The 23,305-nt window shown below is 44.1% G+C and overlaps 1 protein-coding gene across 2 annotated transcripts in view; it reads right to left on the reverse strand.

Moving 5' to 3' along the window:
• Positions 1–744: 744 nt before the first annotated feature.
• MTHFD1 (methylenetetrahydrofolate dehydrogenase, cyclohydrolase and formyltetrahydrofolate synthetase 1) overlaps positions 745–23,305 on the reverse strand; it is a 58,314-nt gene continuing 35,753 nt past the window's right edge. The window contains exons 16-28 of one of the 2 annotated variants that reach the window (XM_028141598.2): positions 19,868–19,970; positions 17,781–17,857; positions 17,056–17,196; positions 15,505–15,573; positions 15,136–15,247; positions 14,887–15,026; positions 12,205–12,246; positions 9,791–9,891; positions 8,813–8,990; positions 5,921–6,028; positions 5,214–5,366; positions 2,245–2,338; positions 745–995 (exon numbers count right to left, since the gene is read on the reverse strand). In XM_028141598.2, coding sequence (XP_027997399.1) covers positions 2,249–2,338; positions 5,214–5,366; positions 5,921–6,028; positions 8,813–8,990; positions 9,791–9,891; positions 12,205–12,246; positions 14,887–15,026; positions 15,136–15,247; positions 15,505–15,573; positions 17,056–17,196; positions 17,781–17,857; positions 19,868–19,970 — 1,314 coding nt within the window. In that variant the 3' untranslated portion in view covers positions 745–995; positions 2,245–2,248. The remainder of the gene's footprint in view (positions 996–2,244; positions 2,339–5,213; positions 5,367–5,920; positions 6,029–8,812; positions 8,991–9,790; positions 9,892–12,204; positions 12,247–14,886; positions 15,027–15,135; positions 15,248–15,504; positions 15,574–17,055; positions 17,197–17,780; positions 17,858–19,867; positions 19,971–23,305) is intronic. The other variant, XM_054715999.1, reaches the window with a different exon arrangement.

Below are 23,305 nucleotides of genomic sequence, written 5' to 3' on the forward strand. Positions count from 1 at the left end.
ACTTACAAGTCCAGGAAGCACACAGAACCCCAAACAAAAGGAATCCAAAGAGGACCACACCAAGACATCATCTTTAAAAAAAATCGTAATTAAAATGCCAAGAGCAAAAGACAAAGAGAGAATCTTAAAGCAGCAAGAGAAAAACAGTTAATTACCTACAAGGGCGTACCCATACGATTGTCAGCTGATTTCTAAATAGAAACTATGCAGGCCAGACGGGAGTGGCAAGAAATATTCAAAGTGATGAATAGCAAGAACCTACAACCAAGATTACTCTACCAGCAAAGTTATCATTCAGAATAGAAGGTCAGATAAAGAGCTTCACAGATAAGAAAAAGCTAAAGGAGTTCATCACCGCCAAACCAGTATTATATGAAATGCTGAAGGGTATTCTTTAAGAAGAGGAAGAAGAAGAAAAAGGTAAAGATAAAAATTATGAACAACAAATACATATCTATCAACAAGTGAATCTAAAAATCAAGTGAATAAAAAAATCTGATGAACAGAATAAACTGGTGAATATAATAGAATCAGGGGCATAGAAAGGGAGTGGACTGACAATTCTTGGGAGGAAAGGGGTCCGGGGGGTGCGGGAAGAGACTGGACAAAAATCGTACACCTATGGATGAGGACAGTGGGGGGAGGTAAGGGCAGAGGGTGGTGTGGGAACTGGGTGGAGGGGAGCTATGGGGGGAAAAAAGAGGAACAATTGTAATAATCTGAACAATAAAGATTTATTTTAAAAAAAGATAGTAAAATCATTTTCTTTTATTCTGTGAAATCTCAGTAAATAGAAACGTGCATGCATTATGTTAATTTAGACATGATGATAGGAATTAAAACCAAAGAAGGGCTTCGGGGGAAACTCCCACTATTTCTTTCAGAAGATCTTCGAGGCAGGGGCTGACTTCTCTCGGCTTCCCCACACTCCTGCCTGTAGGCCTGAATACACACACTGGCCTAACTTGCAAAGTAGCTTCTTGAAGATGGACAATCTGGAAGGAAAAAAAGCCAAGAAACAGGAATGAATATTTTCTCTAACTGCTGAAATGTTTCCTCTTCCCTTCCACACTACACCATCACCCTCTCGCACTACCAAAGCTGTTATCATTTACATCTTTCCCCACAACTCCTGGAGGGCCAGCCCAAAGGCCTGAAAACAAAGCACGGCATTGACATTATGGCTATGTGAGCACTGCGCCGGGCCAGACCAGGCAGGAGCCAGGATGACCTTTCCAACGTCACACCTGCCTCCTGAGGAATGTGCTCTCCCCGCATCAAGCACAGCCTCTCCTCATGGAAGCAGTTGTTTCTGTAAAGAACCATCCGTACGGTTGCTCAGGTGAGGACTATGGTTCGCATGAGCCCTTGATACCCTTGTCTTTTCTAGCTCTTCCTAGTCTTTCTCAGGCCTCCCTCCTCCTGTTTCACATTGGACTTGTAACTAAAGGTCACTTGCACTTCATTACTGTCTAGATCAGGATTCAGTTTCCTGAGAACCACGTCTTCTTTTTTCTTGGTTTATTCCTCATTTTGCTGGAGTACAAGGTTAAACCCCTTCCTAAGAGGAGATATGGGGTGGGGAATTTGTATGTGTTTGAAACATCTGGATAGATTTAGTAGGGTGTCTTTCCCTGTGAACCTGGAGGGTATTCCTCCACTGTCTAACAGCCTCTTACTGCTGCTAAGACAGACTGGTTCAGTCTAATTCTCACTTTTTCACAGGCAAGCCTTTCTCGGAGAAGGATTTTTGGGATTTTCATCATTGATGCTTTTGAAATTAAACGGGATGTGTCTAGGGATGGCTCATTCATTGTGATGAGTACTTGGGGCCTTTCACTTAAGACCCAAGAACCGCATGGTTGTTTCCTTCTCTTTTCTACTCCCGAGGACATGTACTCAACTCTTAGCTGCTCTGTTCAGAGTACAGACCTCAGCTGCTCCTGTCCCATCAACCCGGAACCCAGAGTCTCCGGGGCTCCAGCCGAGGAGGCCTACCTGCAGTCCCTCCTTAGTTCAAGAGGCGGTGGCTTTCCCCGCTCACTGCCAACCTGTGATATCCATGCTCTTTCTCCAAAAATGTGTTGAAATATAAATGCCTCATTCATTGGTTACTGCCAGCTCTCATTACTGCCCCCTCTCCCTTCAGCAATGTCTGAAATGACATCACTTTAGCTGGAGTCCTAGAATTCATATGTATGCCTCGTAAAGGAAATGGCAACACTCTCACCAGAAACAACTTACCTGTTTAGAACAGCCCGTTCACCTGCTCGGTTTTAGGGTCCAAATCAATGTCATAGAAACAGGGCCGGGTAGGGAGTCCAGGCATTGTGCTCATCTAGGAGGTGTGAAATAGCATTCCAAATATACTCGGTGGTTTTCCCCCATGTTTCCCTCAATCAGAAAACCCAAGGCACAAAGACAGAATATGATTTTATAGTTGTCAACAAAGTGGTACTCCTCTTGGTAACACATTAACAATAAAGTCACTGCTCCTGTGTAACCTCAGAGAGAAACCCTCAGACCCTTCAGCAAACCAAATGCCAGGCCTCCCTCTCCTCTTCCCTACTGACAGTTGCAACGAGAAGTAGCAGGTGCTGAGGAGGCTAAGGAGTCAGTTACTCACCTCCTCCGCCCTCAATTCACAAGACCAAAAGGAGGTACAGGCTTGTCCACTTTTACATTTTGTTTTAATTAAATTTGCATAGATCCCCATATTATTTTTGCTACCGCGACACATCATTAGAAATTAGTATCCTTTAACTTGGGCCAAGACATTTTTCTATGTAATGTACATGGTTTTACAACTACTTAAAAAAAAAAATTGGTTTCAGAGAGGAATGGAGAGGGAGAGAGATAGAAACATGCATGATGAGAGAGAATTATGGATCGGCTGCCTACTGCACGCCTCCCACTGGGGATTGAGCCCGCAACCCGGGCATATGCCCCGCCTGGGAATCAAACCATGACCTCCTGGTTCATAGGTCAATGCTCAACTGCTGAGCCACACCAGCTGGGCTACAACCACTATTCTTACTTGTTCAAATTGGCCTTTTAAGACTGAACCTGTAATGCTTATGGCTTATATTTGCACTTGTTTCTTTTCTAAAGACTTGGCTTTGACAAACATCTACTTATGTGCAAATTCATAAGGCTTATAAGTGAAAACTCAATATATTTTATCTATAACAATGTTCTATATAATGAATACACACAGGTTCCAAATAAGATCCAGACAGGAAATAGTTTAAGTTGAACTTCTATGACTTAACTATAAAAATGTCATAGAATAGGATGAGTCACCTTCTGTGACACAAAACATCTACACTTTAGAAAACTTAATTCTGACATGCGAATGCCAATCAATACTCCCTAGAACAGCGGTCACCAACTGGTGGTCCGCAGGCCACTGGTGGTCCCTGAGGTCTGAAAGGTTGGTGACGGCTGCCCTAGCACATACTATAGGGATCTGATGTCAGTCTCTATTCTCAAATTCTATAAGAGATAAGCCACTGCTGGGTGTGGGGAAAGAAGCGGAAGGAAGGGATGGGTCCTGAGACCTGGAAGAAAAGCCTGAAGATGGCATTATAAAGACAAAGGCTTTGTGCCATTGATGCAGACATAGATGAGCATGTGGGCAGAAGATGCTAAAGATGGTCTCCAAACAGTGATAAAGATTCTCAGTATTTTTACTCTTATCCAAAGAAGATTTTGCCCCCTACACATTGGTCATATTGATAAGAAAATTTTAAAAATGAAAAGATTATATGAACTTAGACATAAAATTCTGAAAAGAAACCACCACACCTTGAATTAATACATAACATACTCAAATCCTGAGTCCTGTTCAGGCTGCAACAGCAATTCGGAGGCGTTAAGAATAGTGCTCATCTAGGTTATGCCACTTAGGTTATGTGCAGAAATGACTTGGTCCAAGCTGGCTTCTAATGCGAGAGCTTGTTCTAGATGACAGAGTCTTGAGCTGGGCAGGATGTGTTTCTCTAGGAACTACAGGCAAACTCACTGGCCTGACCACTTCCAGTGTTGCTTTCTTGGTTAATCACCCACTGCCCGCACACACCATCGTGACAACACAGACTGCAGCTACTGCTCTCTCAGCCGGCAGCTGCTGACAATTTCTCTAGAAAGGACACGTTTCTGTAATATTCAAGGTGCTGGGCAAACGGGTTATCATTCCTATGAAAAAGGAATTTCTACAAACCCCAAGGACTGATGAAGATGAACATCAGGACATAGCCAAGCCTCCTGCTCTCTGCGAAGCTGAGGGAGCACTGGGGTGCAGGCACTTGCCCGACCCACACTGAGAGCTGAGAGGCGCAGGGTCACATCTTTAATAACAGGCCCACGGCCAAAATCAGCAGAGCTCAAAACAGGATTCGGCTTTAATGTTACATACTTTCGACTCTATAATGCCACCTCCTAACACTTTCTCACTGTATGAAAAAAAAAATATATAGTTCCAAAAGGAGGTCTATTGATTTCCTTTTCATTGTGTATGAAGTGAGTTTAATATTTCAATCCTGTGTGCAGATGAGCACAATTTGCCGATACAGGATTTAAGGGGGAAACCTGGGCACCGGATCAATGCTAACCCTGGGACAAAGTTAGTTCAAGCTGTGACTATGCCCTTAAGCACTTTTCCTCCTTTAATATGCATAAAATCCACAGGAAGGCATTTGATAATTCATCTTGAAGTGTAAATAAGTAACCTCACCTTTCACATCTACAGGGTTCATTCACATTTTAAGGAGGAAATTCTTTCCTTAAAAACTATGAACTGCCCAAATTTCAGGCATAAGCTCGCGGCCTGTCAAGAAGACCCGGCAGGTGCAGAGCCTCTGTCCCTGCCTCCCAGCTGTTGGGAGCACTGAGTTAACCTGTGAAAGGTTCAATTCCCAATGAGTGTCAGTTGTGCTTATAAATAAGCTCTATCACAGCCCTTCCACTAGGCCCATCCTGGATTCAGTCAAGGTCACACTGCCACTGGGAAACAGAATTGTTATTCAGCACAAGTAGTCATGCGTCATCCTTGAACTGACACCAGAGGGTCCACAGCGAAAGGATTAAACCTTAACAGGCCTGACTCCGACTATCTCCTCAGCAATGAACTCTGCTCATTTGGCATCTGCCTGCTGGCTTCACACTCGGTTTAAGACGAGAAGCACCCCTCTCTGCTTGCAACACTCACTTACCGTTCCAACCAGGGGGTACAGGAAACCAGCCCCGACGCTGGCACGGATGTCACGAATGGGCAGGACAAAGCCGGTAGGCACACCTTTTTGCTCTGGATTATGAGACAAGGACAGGTGTGTTTTGGCCATGCAGATAGGCAGATGCCCAAAGCCCTGCGGAAACAAGGGAACAGAAGCGGGGCAAATGAAAAGCTGACACCGCGAGAAAGAGCATTTGGGCGTGCTGGTGTGGATGCTTCAGTTTATTTGAAACATTTCATTTCAACTCGCCTTATCTCCATTCCCACCTCGCTGCCCTCTAGCTTAGTAAAAAAAAAAAAAAAAAAAAGAAAGAAAGAAAAAAAAGTTGCCTGAGGTGTGGGAGAGAATCTGTTGGGTGAGGGGAGTTAAGTACTCAACCATATTCCAAAAGTTAGTATTTTATTTTCATCTATATAGCCAATACAACTCAAGGCCAGCTCTCAATATTTTAGTGAGACATTCCACAATCCCTCATGGCTCTTCCCCACACGTATATACCACCTGTGGTGATAAAGAACTTGGGGCTAGATCACCTAATGCAAACTCACTACTTCAGAGGGGCAAAGGCTGCTGCCCGGAGGACGGAAAGCAGTGGGTGCTGGGCGGGCTGGGAGAACTCCGGGATTCTTGACTGCAAGGCCTGCTTTATGAACAGTTGAAAGAACAAAACAATCGGACATCTCTACCTGCTTCGTGTAGACTTCTGCCTTGTGCTGAGCCTCAGGGAGCAATTCAATGTCATCTGCCCCGTAGACCTTCTGTGCGATGATCCGGATTTTATCCGCAACGGGGAGCTAATAGACAGAAAAGAGGGGGAGACCATCACTGGAACACGGTCCCATTCAGGTCAGAGTTCCTACAAGGGCCAGATGTTTTTATATATAGATACAGATATTCAAATAGTTTGAGGTTTATTGGGTTAGAACATTTTCTTTTAGCCGAAACCGGTTTGGCTCAGTGGATAGAGCGTCGGTCTGCGGACTGAAAGGTTCCAGGTTCGATTCCGGTCAAGGGCATGTACCTTGGTTGCGGGCACATCCCCGGTGGGGGTGTGCAGGAGGCAGCTGGTCGATGTTTCTCTCTCATCGATGTTTCTAGCTCTCTATCCCTCTCCCTTCCTCTCTGTGGAAAATCAATAAAATATATAATAAATAAATAAATAAATAAATAAAACATTTTCTTTTAATGCCAAGCCCCAGATTTTATAAGTGGAAAATGTCCCACAGAGATAGTTTCTCTCTCTTTAGGATCTCACTAGGTACATCACAAACAATATTGATGACTACCCAAGAATAATGACTTCTTCGTAGGTGAAAAATAATGTTCTATGACTGGAAAGCAGTCTCCTGTCAAAGCTGACCTGGATACTGTTCATGAAATAAAACAACCGATATCCATCCACATAACTCCCGGTTTGCATATGAGAAGTAGATGCTATTCTTAAAATAACATATTGATTGATAATTGCTGTTACTTAGAAATAGTTTAAAAAAACCATCTGGTGACTTCTATGATGAATATGAAGTGGCACCTGAAGCAGAGTGCAGTGGTCAGAGGCCAGGGGTCTAACTAGTGAGGGCCTGGCCCCGCTGGTTATCCACAACAGGGCGCCTGGCTTCTCACATGCTGCCCAGTGGAGGAATCACAGCAAACAGCAAAGGAACTGGGAAGGAAAGCTACTCAGGGGTAACTTGGATGAGCAAATTACTAAAATTAGTCAATTTATCTGACTCTACTCCCTAGCAACTAAAGCTAAGAGAATGCATTGGGTGAATTTTATTTTTTTGAAAGGAATAATAATCTATATATAAAAAAAAGTTCCCTTTTGAACTAAACAGTGATAATTTATGAAAGGGCTTTGCATAATGGATAGGAATAAAGTAATTCAGTTATGGCTTATAAAGATGCAACAGTGCCCTAACCAGTTTGGCTCAGTGGATAGAGTGTCGGCCTGCGGACTGAAGGGTCCCAGGTTTGATTCCAGTCAAGGGCATGTACTTTGCGTGTGGGCACATCCCCAGTAGGAGGGTGTGCAGGAGGCAGCTGATCGATGTTTCTCTCTCATCAATGTTTCTAACTCTCTATCCCTCTCCCTTCCTTTCTGTAAAAACTCAATAGAAAATATATTATTTAAAAAATAAAAAAATAAAGATGCAACAGAGATTAGTTTCATATGCATCTTGTGACAGGGCTCTATGTGCCAAGGCACATTCAGAACTTCTGAAGCAAGGGAGATTTAAGACCAACAGATGTGGAATAAGACAAAACGTGGCAGCCTCTTGTTTTTCAGAGCAAAGTTCCAAGCAGAAATGGGTTATAAGGAAGCAGGTCTCCTGCTCGCCGACAAGGCCTGGGGTTCCTAACAGTAGGCACTGCGGATGGGGCTTAGAGAAGATGCCTATAAAGGCTTTGCATGTGTGTTCATTGGTTGAATAGATTTTTAAACCCGTCTGTGAAACTAAAGCTCCATAGGAAGATGTCCGCGTCCACAGGGCAGTGTTAATTAACTGCCAGTGTATTACTATCTATGCAAGAGGCACAGAGAAACAAAAGAATGTTAAAATTCAAGAGTAATAGGGCTTCTTCCTTCTACCTTTGGAAATAACCTTTTATGGCTTTTGTTATGTCAATTTTTGAAAGTCTATGATTATCTTTTAAAAGCCAAGTACCTGCTTAGAGAATATAAGCAGAATTAGCTACCACATCCACCCCAAGTTCCTAATGAAGTTCCTAGTTGTGGGCATACCACTTAATGTCCAATCACATCCTGAAATACATGGACAGAGAAATGAAAACAAAAGACAACTCTATAACATAAACAACCTTTCTCTGAACTAGCTTTACACAGAATAAGCAGTGCTTCTGCTTGGGCCAGACATCATATAGTTTACTCATTGATGGAAAAAATGCTAAAGCCTGCTGGGGTGCGTGGTTTTGCACCTGAGAACTTGAGGCAGCTCTGTACCAGGAAGTGAGCTTAGCAACACACTACTTGCCCCCAATTACTGGGAAGCGGTTGGCAAACTTATCTTGCCCTAATATGGTTGGTGCCTTGGGTTAAAGGCGGTCGTGAATTACACTTTTTAAAAAAATATATATTTTATTGATTTTTTTACAGAGAGGAAGGGAGAAGGATAGAGTTAGAAACATCAATGAGAGAGAAACATCAATCAGCTACCTCCTGCACACCCTCCACTGGGGATGTGCCCGCAACCAAGGTACATGCCCTTGACCGGAATCGAACCCGGGACCCTTCAGTCCACAGGCCGACGCTCGTGAATTACACTCTTATATATGACCCTTCCTCCTGCCAGCAGAGGAACTGGGCTGTGAGCCTTTCCAAAAGCTAGGATGTGAGCCAACCTCCCGGGGTCTTCTTGCCTGGACCCTTACTCTGTGTAGGCAGCAATATGAGTTGGTAAGAAAGCTGTCTAGAGTTGAGGGTCCAGCCTGTGAAACTCACCTACATGGGAATCGGACCCACAGAGTTGAAGCCGTTAAACACAGGCTCTGAACAGAGGCAGCCACCCAGAAACCTCATTGTCTTATTAGGCTTTTGCATAGAGCAAGTAACCCACCTTGAGGTCATACAGGAGCCGGAAGCTGCTGGGTGCCTGAGCTGCTTTCTGGACGGCCTGAGCCAGGGCTATGGCACCCTTGCCCCCTTCTGCCCAGTGAGTACACTTCACGGCGTCGAAAGCCCCATGTTCTTTGGCGAGGCGGCTGACGAGGTCCAGCTCGGTCTCTGTATCTGTCCTGAAAGGCAGCACTTCATGTTAGAGCATTGACAATGCCCGAGGAGGACAGAATCTCTCTTGTTTTTGCCATTAAAGCCCATGTGAATTACCTGCTGATAAAGGGACATTAATCAAGTAATGTTGCTTGGGTCTGAATCCCAGCTTCCACGATTTACTACGGAGGTGACTTTCGGCCAGTGGCTTAAGCTTTATGTGCCTGGGTTCCACGTGGGTAAAGTGGGAATAATCACAGCACTTATTTCATTTGGGATGTCAGGAGGTTGAGATGTCAAAGTACCCAGACCACTCCAGGTATATCATCGGAATCAGTATGTACTCGCTTTAAAAATATTTTGCTTCCCATTCTGCTGTGATTAGGCCATTATAACAAGACCAAAAACAGCATTACAATATTTACACAACCCACGCAAGTCCTCTCTCACAGGAACACCTCCAGCTCAATACGTTCGACTCTTTGTCATTACGACATCCCACCAGGCTCAGAGAAATAATGCAGCTCTGCAGGGCTATGACCTCCTGTTGGCTCAAAAGGCCTCTGGACACCAAACCGAACACTGAACGTCAGGCCTATCTGTTACCCGCTTCACCTGGTGGAGAGGAGGGGACCCACGGGAGCCAAATCTGAGCCTGGACCCTCCGTGGGCGAGGTGACGAGTTCACTGTGCCGTGTGCGGTGCCCGTCAGAGCGCAGGCTCCTTTAATGGCCCCTGAAGCACAGCTTAACAACCAAGAGGAGTAACTGAATCAAGGTTTTCTGACCAGTTCCCACCGTCCCCTGGACCCCGGCACTGCACTTACTTGAATGCATTCACAGCCACCACTACTGGGACTCCGAACATTCTGGCATTTTCAATTTGTTTCTTCAAGTTACTGAAGCCTTTTTCAACCAGCTCCAGGTCCTGTAAGAGCAACAGTGAAGGTGTTGGTCCTTCCGTGAGGTCAGAGAGAGCACAGCTGAAGACGGCCCCTTTAAGAAGAACCTGTCTCCTCAAGCCAGAGCCTCTCACTGTGGGGACAAGCTGAGAGCGCAGGTCAGCTGACGCACCTCCCACCACAGCGAGTGTGCTGAGGAGCCTCTAATGTGAACATGGAGTGGGATGGTGCTTGTGTCCTGGAAACACGAGAGCTGCTCTGTCTGCCGTCATCACACCATATCCCAACAGCACACTTGCTGTTTGGAGGGAGTCAGATGCCCTGAAATAAATTATGTTTCTAACCCCTGTTTGTAGATTTTATGTACTCATATGATATAATGGCACACACTAACTCTACTCAGGGTTGCACAGACCCTTCCATCAGAAGACAGAGCCTAGCACAGTGCCTGGTATTTATTGTACAGCTGCCACGAGAACTTGAGGTAATCAGGGATACTATCACAGAGGTTTTAATGAACTTAGCCGTGAACCTTTACTGGGGACAATGGAAAATAAGATGAATACCATTTGTAAGAACCAAATAACATGTAATTTAAAGGAAAGAAATTAAGGAAACATACGTTTAAATATGTTTCCTGCAGCATTGAAAAACTGCAAATAACACAAACTTTCTTCATAGGGAATTTATAATATACACACTCAATAAGTGTTTATCATGGAGATGTTATGAAAAATTAGATAATCTGTATTACACGGAACCTGTCAAAAGTGTATTTAGTTGCAAAAAAAATGTACTAAGTTGCAAAGCAATGGAGAACTTAATTCCATTTTTGGACAAATACAAAAATATATGTATATATCATGAAGTTTGCTTTAATGTTGAGAAATATACAGAAAACCGTTAAGAAGATTCAAATTACATGTTACATTCTTATACTGTTTAATTTTTAGACAAAGGGTATGATACTAACATAAGCTTAAAAATACATTAAATATTTAAAAAATATATAATAGTCATATATAAAGCGATATACACTGGATCATGAGCAAAACCCAGCAGTAATAGCTCTGGGTTTGGGGATTCCATGAAACAGCAGAAAAAAATAGGTAAGTTAAAAGTATAAAACATCTGAGATCCTTATAATCATGATTTGTGTTTTTCCTTTAATAACTAAAAGCCAAGATTAGGATTACTTGATATTCTAAAAAGCACTGCTAATTCTTTACCTCCAGTCACATGAAAACCAATTAATATGTAAGGCTGATTGAGAACAGTTTTAAATAAGGGGAATTTCTTAAATGAAGATACCAGCTGGGCCAGTTAGGGGCAGTCATTCTAATCAGACACAGGGAAGGCGGTGGGGTGGCAGTAGGGCCAGAACCGCGAATTGCACTCCCACGCGTGAGTCAGACAAATGACCATAAAAGGCAAATCATAGCTCAGAGGACAGGCAGACTCAAGGCACTGACAATTCTTTTCTAGCTGCTTTTGAGATACTTCATTTGGAGCCTAAACAGTGACCTGTATTGCTTGATAATTTAAGTTTCCAAAAAAGGCAGAAAATTTGAATTAGTGATAGTGGCTGACCTTACCATCTCGTTCAAGGGCCTCTCTCATAACCACCCCACACTGGCTCTGGAGATGTTTCTTTGATGGCAAATGACATAAATATGAAAAGGTTCAAGCTCACAATTGTTTGAGCTCCTGCTTGATGCTACAAATCAAATCAGCTTATGGAAATTTTGCCTAGAAAAATAACCAGGATGCTGCAGAAGAAAAGACATCCCTCAAAAGTTCCCTGTGTTTGCTTCTGATTGGAATGGCATTTGGGAATCCACCTGCCAGTCCAGGGAAGACAAAGAAACTTCCATTAGTCTAGAGCAGGGTTTCTCAACCTCAGCACTTGTAACATTTTGGGCCAGATCATTCCTTGCAGTTGGGGCTGTCCTGTGCATCACGGAAGGCTGTTTCGCAGCATCCCTGGCCTCTACCCACTGAATTCCAGTAGCACTCCCCACAAGTTATTATAATAAAAAATGTCTCTCGACATTGTCAAATATCCCCTGGAAATACAATTGCTCCCAGTTTGAAAACCACCGCTGATCGAGGGCAGTGGTTTTACTGGTATCCTCTGTGGGGCAATTCTGTCTTATGAGGCACTTCTTCCCTACTTCATTTAAGCCAATTCTTGGGCACACTGCAGGCCTGGGAGCATTCCTGGGAGCAAGCCTGGGTCAGAGGGATACCCCCACTCATCTCCAAATGAGCCGGTTGAGATATGCTGATTCAGCCTGTGGTGCTTTCTAGGTCAAATAATTAGAAATGATTGGAGTTACCTCCTCTATGTAAGCCCTGGGAAGAGGCAGTCCGGCAGTAACCTGGAAGGAAAGGAAGCAAAGTCAGAGGCATTTTCTATTTACAGTTAAATATCAGCTTACACTGGTGTGTGCCATGTGTTAAGGCCAGGAGCTGCAGTTCTGGGGCTATAGGACAGTTTAAGGTTGTTTCCTGCCCTAAGGATTTAGGACATATGACCAATCCTACAGCACAGAACAAAAAGCGGCTGCTTTGAGAAGAGTGGACCTTGTGGCCTAAACTTCGGTGGTGAGAACGGATGCATCTGTGGGGGTGAGGGGGGAGGGAGGATGTAGTCTAGTCAGGGGCAATAACCTCGGAGTGACGCCCACAGCAGAGGGGTGGAAGTGAAGGTTAGTATAGGAAAAAGGCAGCTGTCAGTCCACCAATGGAGTCTGTGACAAGCCCTGTGCTGGGACCATGAGCGGGTCCGCAGAGCCAACCCGCGCCTTTGTGCATCTGAACGGGGATGCAGGAGCAATACCCACAGGAGGGAAACCACGCACACGGGTTCTCTTCCTTGATCACAGCGTACGTAAGGTCTCAGGATACGTAAGCCCTAAGTTCACTGTTAGACAGGCACCTGGTGGCCTGGCCCTGCTGCACCCACAGGGATGAGCAGGGGGGTGAAGGTGCTGATCCAGGAACCCCGCTGTGGGCCAGGGGCAGTGATTAAGAAGCCTTCAGATTTCCAGCGTGGTCTGCTCCCATTCCTCAGAGACTACGGGGCTCCAACTCCACCAGGGGCCACGAGGAGCTGGGGCTGGAAGCAGGGACCTCAGCCACCTCGTCCTGGCCTTCCGTGCAGCCCCACGAGGGAATGTGAGCAGCGGGTCTGGCTCCGTGGCGGAGGTGTGTGTATGAAACCCTCCTCAGTGCTGCCCAGGCTAAGGGCCCGGCACATTTTTTAGACCATGAGATCAGGAGAAAGGAAATGAAGGTGCAAAGTTGTGAGGATGAGAGAAGGGGTGCGAGAGAGAAATGTTGGTTATACTTGGGAAGGAAAAGGGAGTCAGGCCATCCTGCACTGCTAGCAGAAAGGGGCGTCCTGGGCTAGGGGTGCTTTGTACCTCAGGGACAACATGCAAAACTGGGGAGGCGGGGGCTGTGTTATGGCAGCGGTTCTCACAGCGGGGCCTGGAGACCTAATCCTTCCGTGGGGTCCACAAGGTCAAGACTATTTCCACAGTAATTCTAAGATATTATAACCCTTTTCACTCTCTCTCACGGAGTATATAATGGACTTTTCCAAAGACTATGGGACATGGGATATCACAAAAGATCAAATGCAGAAGAAGAGAATCTGGTGGCCTTCAACGAAACCAGATACTGAAGAGATCTGAAAAATGTACAATGCCTGAATTTTGTTTTGGAAAATACAGTAACTTTTCATTAAAAAAAAAAAATTATGTTAATATTAACTCAGCTTTAATTCCTCATATAATAAGTACCAACAGATATAACCCACCTAAATAACAGTTCTTTCAGGCCCTCATTAATTTTTAGGGGGATAAGTAAGTTCTGAGACCAAAAGGCTTGAGAACTGGTGTAGTGGCCGCTACACTAAGAAACCCTGCTTCTGTTCTGTAGGGGAGGGAGGTCTTCTTCTCAAGTCAGAGGACCAGCTCCGAGGACAGGAAATGAATTCAAGGAATTTCTGAACACCAGCACCATGTCGCCTCATGCAGGCGCTGAAGAAAGGTGCTACCATAACAGAATGTAAAGTGAAATTTCCCACCAATAGGAACTCGAGAAAACACCAAGTTCAGGTTGGAGTTGAAATAACCCAGTCCTAACCTGTTTGCATTACCCACAGGCAGTCCCGAGCGAGCGAGCATCTCTACCCTTCTCCCTCTCCCCCCGCCCACTGCAGGATGCTGGCGGGCCCGTCCAGCATGCACCTCTCCAGAAGGGCTGACCTTGCAGCTAAGTCGTTTCGTTGGCTGGCTGCCAGTGTCCCTCTTTGGAGGAAAAATGGGACTGAGATTTTAAAAGAACAGTCTGACCATAAAGGAATTTTTTGAGGGAATAGCAAGCACATCCTTGGAGGCATTTAGATATGATCAGATGTTTTCCTCAGAAAGGTAGGCCATGACGCCGTTTCAGCCCTCTGAAATGCCGAGAGCCGGTGGTGCCTACGACTGATAAGGGGCTAGCGCAGGAGCTGCCTGAACATCCCTTGCTTTTGACACCCTATTAATCATGAGGATGAGAGCTGCTTAATGAAGAAACAGGCACAGCCATGCAGCTTCCCTTCAGCCTTCAGATTATTCCTGACAATCAGACTCTTCCTACTCTTTTTTTTTTTTTGGTTAATCCTCACTCAAGGATATTTTTTCCATTGACTTTTAGAGAGAGTGGAAGGGAGGGAGGGAGGGGAGTGGGAGAGGCAGAGAGAGGATGGGGGAGGGGGAGAGGGGGAGAGAAGGAGAGAAAGAGAGAGAGAGAGAGAGAGAGAGAGAGAGAGAGAGAGAGAGAGAGATGAGAGATTGGTTGCCTGGTTGCCTCCCACACGAGTCTCAACGGGGGCCAGGGATCAAACCTGCAACCCAGGTATGTGCCCTTGACTGGGAACTGAACCCGAGACTCTTCAGTTTGCAGGCTGATGCTCTAACCACTGAGCCCACCAACCAGGATGGACTCTTCTTACTCATGATCCTCACCGTGGGGCCACCTCCGTGCATTTTAAGAGCCCTGATAGTGGCAACAAGCACCACCACGTGAGGGCGGAGACCGGAATACCGGCATTTGATGTTAAAAAACTTTTCCATTCCAATGTCTGCTCCAAATCCTGCTTCCGTCACTGTAAGTAAGGAGAAAAGCAACGGTAAAAATGCTATCCCAACTCCCTTTATGTTAAAACAAAACAAAACAAAAAAATATCTATTCACTGACTGTGCAAAAATACTCACCTACAAATCCTTCAGACCCAACAAGCTTGAGTGCAATGCGGTCTGCAATGATAGAGGAATTTCCGTGTGCGATGTTGGCAAACGGTCCGGCATGAACAAACACTGGAGTGCCCTGTGGAAACCACGACAGTGAATCTGCCAATCCTGCTTCAAAACGGATCCCACACTCAAGAGGAAAGTTAGCTGGAATCCCAAAGAAAAAGACATCCCAAAAAGTTAAACATGAAGCTGCCGCTTTTATGACAGCAATGTCCCAACTGCAACCTCGAGGAAGAATGGGGAGAGACGAGCAGGCAGAAACGTCTCGACTCCCCAAGGGAAGCGTGGACACAGAAAACTGATTCCGAAAGGCCGAGCCGCTCTGCTCACCTCCAGCGTCTGCATGAGGTTGGGCTTGATGGCGTCCTTCATGAGCACGGCCAGTGCTCCACTCACCCCCTGGAAAACAAAGGTGCGGTGTGTCGACTCCGACCAGCAAAAAACCAACCTTCTAACCCAAAATTCAGCACTCTTAGGCCTTCCTTTTTTTAGCCGTCTTAGATCAATTAGTAGTTCTACCTGAACTAGACCATTCGTTTATTCAGTTATTTTTTTCTGGATATGCTCTGAATTTGCCAGTTATTTTAAGCAGAGAGAACAGCTAGAATAAAAATGGCATTCACGTGTAATTCTTGGAAAAAGCGTAACTCTGGAAACAAGCATCTCAATCAAGCTCTGTTGCTGATGGACGAGGGGAATCCGTTTTAGACTAGTTTACACAAGCAGATGCTAGGTCTTTGGGTGCTGAATTATTTGTAACTTTGGTGTCTGGGGAGAAGTGGCCACAAACCAAAGTCAATATGTTTCCCAAAAACAAAAACTAAGAATTTACCCAGGAATTCAATACCAACTCTAAAGACCAGGCCCCTCTTCTAAGCCCTCCAACCATCGCTGGAAAAGCTGGTGACGAAGTAAAATAAAACTATAGACCCCATTTACATTCAATTTTATGAGTTTCTGCTTTGGGTGTAAAAATTTAAAATGATTTTCTTTTTTTACACATATTAACTGTGAAAAGAGGATGTTGATGTTTTCCCCCAAGGATCTGGTTCATTGGAATGAGTTCATCTGACATACTGCTTGCTTAATCACAGGCCAACCATACTGGTGTATGTCAACACAAACAGACCTTTAAAAAGTTAACCTAGCCCTGGCCCGTGTGGCTCAGTTCGTTGGAGCACTGAGCCATGCACTGAAGGGTCGCTGTTTGGATTCCTGATCAGGGCATATGCCTGGGTTATAGGTTCGGTCCCTGGTTGGGGCACATACAACAGGCAACCAATTGACGTTTCTCTCTTACGTTGATGTTTTTACCTCTCCCTTCCTCTCTCTAAAATCAATTTAAGAAATTTAATCTGTAATATCATCTCATTTCAAACCTCCTATTATCATGTGGACAGTTCAGAAATAAATCTGAAGTAGAGAACTAGCCTTGTAGAATCATCGGATAACTGGATAATGAGTTATTCCCAGTGTGTTTATCAGCGTGGATACTGTGGCGGCCAACAAACTCATGACAAGTGGCCTCTGCGTAGGGAGGCGTCATGGGGAGAGGCCAGGGTATGACTCCAAGCTCAGCAACTAAGGGCCTCACTCGGACTCTGGTGCCCTCTGCAAACTGAAGCCATATAGCCACTTCGGTGAATACTCTCAGGCTGAACATGTTGCTCAAACCATCTGAAACCTGTGGTCTATAACTGGAGCATACTACCTCTTTACTCACCATGAAGTACATTTTATAAATTTCCTAATTACCTTGTCAGCAACAAAATCATCTTAAATTTATTAGTTAATTGCAGCATAATTTTTGTTACTTGGAACTGCCATGACCCTGGGACAAAGGACACAGTTGCATCACTGGCCCAAACGTGGGGTACCCACCAGGTCCTCGGTACTGATGGGCTCCCCTTTCTTGCTGGATGCCACCACCATTTTGCCCAGTCTCTCTCTCATGTCTTCCAGGGAACTGGTGAGGGCCAGGACAGCCATGATTTCACTGGCCACAGAGATATCAAACTGGGTCTGTTGGAAGGAAAGAGACACAGCAGGGAAAACTTCGTTAAACCACAACAGTGAATTGCAAAAGTAATCCTTGTTTGCATGCACAGCTTAAACGAAAGCTTAAATGGGTAGAATAACAGTAACACAGAAAGAACTTATTGAAAATAGTTCTCCCCAATGAAAAAAAAATTGTAATTATTCCAAGACCTTGATTAGTCAAATCTTCAAAATAAATATTCAAACAGGACAATCCTGTGAAAGCAGCTCGTAGTAGGGTTTCCCTAAAACACAACACGAAGCTCTTACACCGAAGAGACATACTGCAACGTGGCCACAATTTTAATCAACGTGTGTGCAATGACATTCACTTGGGTCTCCACCTCCAGGAAAAAAAGCCGGGGGAAAAACACACAGGCGACACACAGGATTTACTGCAAAAGCTGTCAGGAGCGCTCAATCCCACACACCTATTCACTTCCATTTTAAAAGGAACAGGCAGAAAAGCACCTGGCAGTACCAGTCGGTGGGAGCGGATGGAGGAGGAAAGAAGGGACAAGGATATGGCTCATTGGAACTGATTCACTTAGAAAGGAACAAATAGTTACCGTCCGTGTGTAACCTTTCTCCGTTGGAGCCTGTCCAATTGTGATCTTCCTCAGGAATCTATCGTTGGTATCCAGCACTACAGTAGAAAGGGAAGACACAGGACAATGTCAGTAAAAGGACCATAAAGTTAAAGGAACCTGCCAAGTTGTAGAGCAACAAGTCCAACTTAATGCCTGTCTATTAACATTTGATTTCAAAACTGATGGCAAAGCTAGAACATGGGTTCAAGTCAAGACATGATGTACATATATATTAAGTGTATAGGAGTTATTTTTATAAGTACCGAGGAGTTATTTTTAAAGAAAAAAAATGTGAACTGGCTTGGTTTTATTCTGTCTAGATAACTCAAACAACTAGAAATCTGGAACCTGTTTTAAAGCATATTCGAGCTTACAAGGAAAACAGCAGGCCACAGTTTTTCAAAAGGCAGAGGTCTATGTTGTGCTGCGGGATGACTCACTGATCTTACACCATCCTGAGAAACACAAGGGCCGTAAACGCAGGGTCAGGCAAATGCCTTTAGAAGCATGCTGGGTAACAGACCTGCTCTTTCCTTCAGCTTACTGAGAAGAAGAATCTCCATTCAGATGACAGAATATCTATCCAAACATGACAAAGATCAACCAGCTAACTAGTCTTACTTCCGCCTCCCAGGACAAATTACTGGTAACATTTTAGTGTGTTTCCAATTTTTTTTTTGGTATGACGTGTCAAACAATAACAAAATACAAAACGGAGACTTGACTTGGGGTGGTAAACACCCAATACTAGTGTACAGATGATGTGTTGTGCACCTGAAACCCATATAATTTTGTTAACCAGTGTCACCCCAATAAATTCAATAAAAAGAAAGAAAAAAAAAAAAAGAACAACAATGCGCTAATTACACTCTAAATGGGTCAAAGAAGAGAGGCATTTTTAAGACACTTGATAACATGCCAAATTATTTTCTATAAAAACTAATAAACACCCACAGCAGTTTTGTGCAGCACACAGAGGGACACACACTCAAACACCGCCCCCCCACTTGATAAACGAAGGATATAATGTTGTTAAAGCGTATCCTTTTTAAAAAATATATATATATAGTGTCAAGTTCCTTGTGTCTAATTTCTCTGTATAAAATAGCCATTAAACAGGTACAATCCATTTCCCCGCCCTGGTTTGCTTTTGCTTTCTTAGAAAACATAAATTAGACATTAAAGCAAAGGAAAAGTGAATGAGATACTAAATTTTCAAAGTGGATCTTTAGCTTATTCCTCATAAAATCTTATACTATCTGTCTAAAGCTATTGAAGCAAAAAAAAAGAGAAACATCCGTGTGTTTTTGTATGTTCAGAGTCATCTTAAAAATGCCATTAGCTAGCAACAGTTACTGAGCCAATGAAAATCACAAAACAGTCAATAAATTGGCTGCCAGTTGCATTCCGCATGATGATGAAAATTTCTTCCCAGCAGGGATACAGGGTAGATGGATGCACTCTTGGTACAAAATAAAACTCGAAGCTGGGCTAGTTGTACATAGAGAAAAGCAACATATGGCAGTGACGCCAGGCAACTCGCTCACTAAATTGCATGTCTGAACCTTGAAGGCTACCTACTTTGTTATAACAGAGTCTAATAAAATGAGGTAAAACTGAGTAGGCAAGCTAGAGAGCTACAAGGAAAATCAAGTCGCTTATGCCAGACAAGGGTTCTGAGAATAAAGAGCAACATGATTCAAGAAGTGACTGAACGTAATTTCTCTACTTCATGACACTAAAAATTTTTTTTCATAAAATAAAACTTGCAAAATGTTATTTTTGGTTTATGCATGAACTTCTTTGAAACCACCCTTACTCCAGTCAACACTGAATAGCCAGCAAACATCCAACTTACCCAAGAAAAGGAGGTTTGAGTACAGCTAATAAGGAGAGAGATGGATGGAGGTGGCCAGAGAAATGAGTAAGTCACCATCTTGGTCATGTCTTAACCATAAAAATATCAATACACAAGCTTCCAGACTTCACATTTTAACAACCCTTACAAAGGGCGTGGCGTGTGCAGTATAACCAAAGCAGACGGGGCGTGTATATGGCTCTTGTACCTCTTTGCCAAGTTATGGTTTCTGGATCAATATCCAATCTTGCAAATCTGCTCATCTCTTCATCTGTCAGTGTGGTAGGATCGGTCTTTTCAATGCCTAGTCTCTGAAGAGGCAGTAAAATTAAAACATAACGTAAGACAAACCAAACAAAAGCATAATAAATTTAAAAAATTTTTTATTCCCTATCTCCAGATAGGGTCCCCTCTAGGAAATAGAAACCATGTTAAATTCAGAAGGGAAAACTATGATCCCTTTTGCTAAGCCTTGATTTACTAGTCACATGTGTACAAAATACTATTAAAATGTTTGGCCCTGGCTGGTTTGGCTCAGTGGACAGAGCATCAGCCCTCGGACTGAAGGGTCCCAGGTTCAAGTCCATTCAAGGGCATGTACCTCGATTGCAGACAAGATCACGGTCGGAGGTCCTGCGGGAGGCAACCAATCAATGTCTCTCTCTCACACCGATGTTTCTCTGCCCCACACCCTTTCCATTCTCTCTAAAAATCAATGGAAAAATATCCTTGGGTGAGGATTTAAAGATAAATTAACTTGTTTGTCCCAATAACTGAGCACCAGAGGCATTTTCCTAAACCTATCCCTAAACAAGCAGTGACCGAGAGGCATTGTGGCTAATTCAACAACCCAAACACAATGAAAAGAAAAGCAAGCTTTTTCAACCAGACAATTGAGCAGCCCAATTAAACACTGAGGTGAGAGAGAAACATCAATTAGTTGCCTCTGTGCACGTCCTGACCCAGCATTGAACCCACAATCTAAGTATGCATCCTGACCGGGAATCGAACCTGCAACCTTTGGTGTACAGGATGACACTCCAACCAACTGAACCACCCGGCCAGGGCAAATCCTAGAGCTTTTTAAAGGGCCATTTAAATATTTAATCTATTTGTGTGTGAATTTTTTAATATAAATGTGGGGACATAAAGCATTAATGCAAGTCAAAATGTTTCAGTGAACAAGTTTTAGCAGTTCAACTTTATAACAATATAAATAAACCTGTTAAATTTTTTTTGGACAATGCCAGCATTTGGATTTTTAAAAAACAAGTAAATTTCTTATTGATGGCAACTAAATGGTGTTTGTAGCATTTTTTATCAAACAGTAGATTCCATCCATTACTGTACTTTTCTGAGTTGTCCTACATGCAAGTACCTGTTTTTAGTATCTGTCTTCTGTGCTGTTCCTGTAAGTTTGCTATTAAAACACAACTGGCCAGTGTGGTTCAGTTGGTTGAGCATCACCCCATGCACTGAAAGATCGCCGGTTTGATTCCTGGTCAAGACACAAACCTAGATTTGGGACCCCGGTCAGGGTGCATATGGGAGGCAACCAATTAGTACTTCTCTGTCACATCTGATCTCTCTCTCTCTCTCTCTCTCTCTCTCTCTCTCTCTCTCTCCTCCCTTCCTCTCTCTCAAAACAAAATCAATTAAAAAAAAATTTAGTCCAGCACCTCCCTACAACTAACAGAAAGTTCCACCAACAAAGGCAAGATTAAAAGTTGCTGGCTCTTTCCATGGTACTTTGCTGCCTCATAGAACACAACTCTTTTATAAATAGAGTAATAACTGCCTTACCTGATGCATAGGATTGGTGTGTGTGTGTGGTATAAAACAAAATAAGCTAAGGAACATTGTACTATGTAAAATACACTTTTCCCTACGTCTAGGAAAAAAACACATGCATAAATAGTGACAGAACTGTAAAGTAAGTAGAGTAAAATGTAAATAATTAATGCTTCTGGGTAAAGGGGAGCTCCATGTGTTATTCTTACAGCATCAAAATATCGAGTTGTAAAAATTAAAAATAAAGTGAGAATATAACTCCTGTTGATAATACACACAAGGAATGTAATGCTTCATTCCCTTTTATTGTGAGACTAGAGGCCCGGTGCACAGGTGGGGTCCCTTGGCCTGGACGGCTATCAGGGCCCGATCGGGCCATCTGGGCCAATCAGCCAGCTGGGGGGAGGGACCACTGGAGGTTGGCTGTGGGAGCACACTGACCACCAGGGGGCAGCTCCTGCATTGAGCGACTGCCCCCTGGTGGTCTGTGCGCACCATAGCTACTGGTTGGTCATCTAGTTGTAATGGTCACTTAGGCTTTTATACTGTGTGTGTGTGTGTGTGTGTGTGTGTGTGCATGTGTTCGTGCATGGGTGGGGTCCGGCCAGCCTGGCCAGGGGGAGGGGACATGGGCGGTTGGCCGGCCTGCCTGCTGGTCGAACTCCTGGGAGGGGACAATTTGCATATCAGCCTTTTATTATATAGGATACACACTGAGTGGCCAGATTATTATGTGTTCAGAGATCATAATAATCTGGCCACTCAGTGTATATATAGATGTGCCAGTTGGTTTATCCACTCACCCACTGAAGGACCTTCAGGTTGTTTTTCAATTTTGGAGATTTTTTAATAGAGCTGCTAAAAACATTCATGTTTTTGTATGAACACAAGTTTTTATTTCTCTTGGATAAATACCTAGGAGTGAGATTTCTGGCTATGTTGTTGGTATAATGTATATTTAATGACTATTTATGGGTATAGTGTATATTTAATGACTATTTATTTTTTATAGAAACTCAACAAAAATGAGAAATAACCATCCTTGCTTAAAGTCCCAGTATGGGAAGAGCAGAGATTCAAACTTCAGAAGCCGCTATGCTGCCATGCTGGCCTCCTGACTCCTATCCATGCTACAAAGGAGGTATCAGCCTTTGTAGCTGAGGGCAGGTGGTCAGTGCTTTATTTATTTCAGGATAACCAATTATAACTTACTAGAGGCCCAGTGCATGATTGAATCATGCACGTGTAGGGTCCCCTACACGTTTTCGCTTTTCGCGGTGGAGCTGGGTGCCTGTCCACTGGTGCACCAGGCCTTTCAAAAGCCTCCCGCTCGGCGGAGGCTTCTGAAAGGCCTGGTGCTGGAGCAGACAGGCACCCAGCTCCCCCGCTTTTGATGGTCCGCGGCCGCTGAGGGGGGCTACCCTGCTGTTGAGAGGCGCAGTGGGCGGGGCTCCCGCCCCCTGCGCCTCTCAACAGCCGCTGAGGGGGGCTGCCTCGGACACCTGGCTACCCTGCCGTTGAGAGGCGCAGCTGGGTGTCCGCGGCAGGCCCCCTCAGCGGTCGCGCCTCTCAACAGCAGGGTAGCCCCCATCAGTGGCAGTGGATCCATGCCTCTCAATGGCCGGATAGGCCACCCCGAGTCCTGCCCCCCAATCGTGGGCGTAGCGGAGTGATGGTAATTTACATGTTACTCTATTATTAGATAGGATAGGTAAATGAGAAATAACATCTATTGCTAATCTTTGTTATGTTGATTATGATCTTGACTATGGTTATGGAGGTAACTTTACCCAAAATAGGCGACTCTAAGGAGATTTCTACCTCTTATCATTTACTCAGTGTCATACAATATCAA

The sequence above is a fragment of the Eptesicus fuscus genome, chromosome 5 (assembly GCF_027574615.1).
Source record: "Eptesicus fuscus isolate TK198812 chromosome 5, DD_ASM_mEF_20220401, whole genome shotgun sequence".
NCBI lineage: Eukaryota > Metazoa > Chordata > Mammalia > Chiroptera > Vespertilionidae > Eptesicus > Eptesicus fuscus.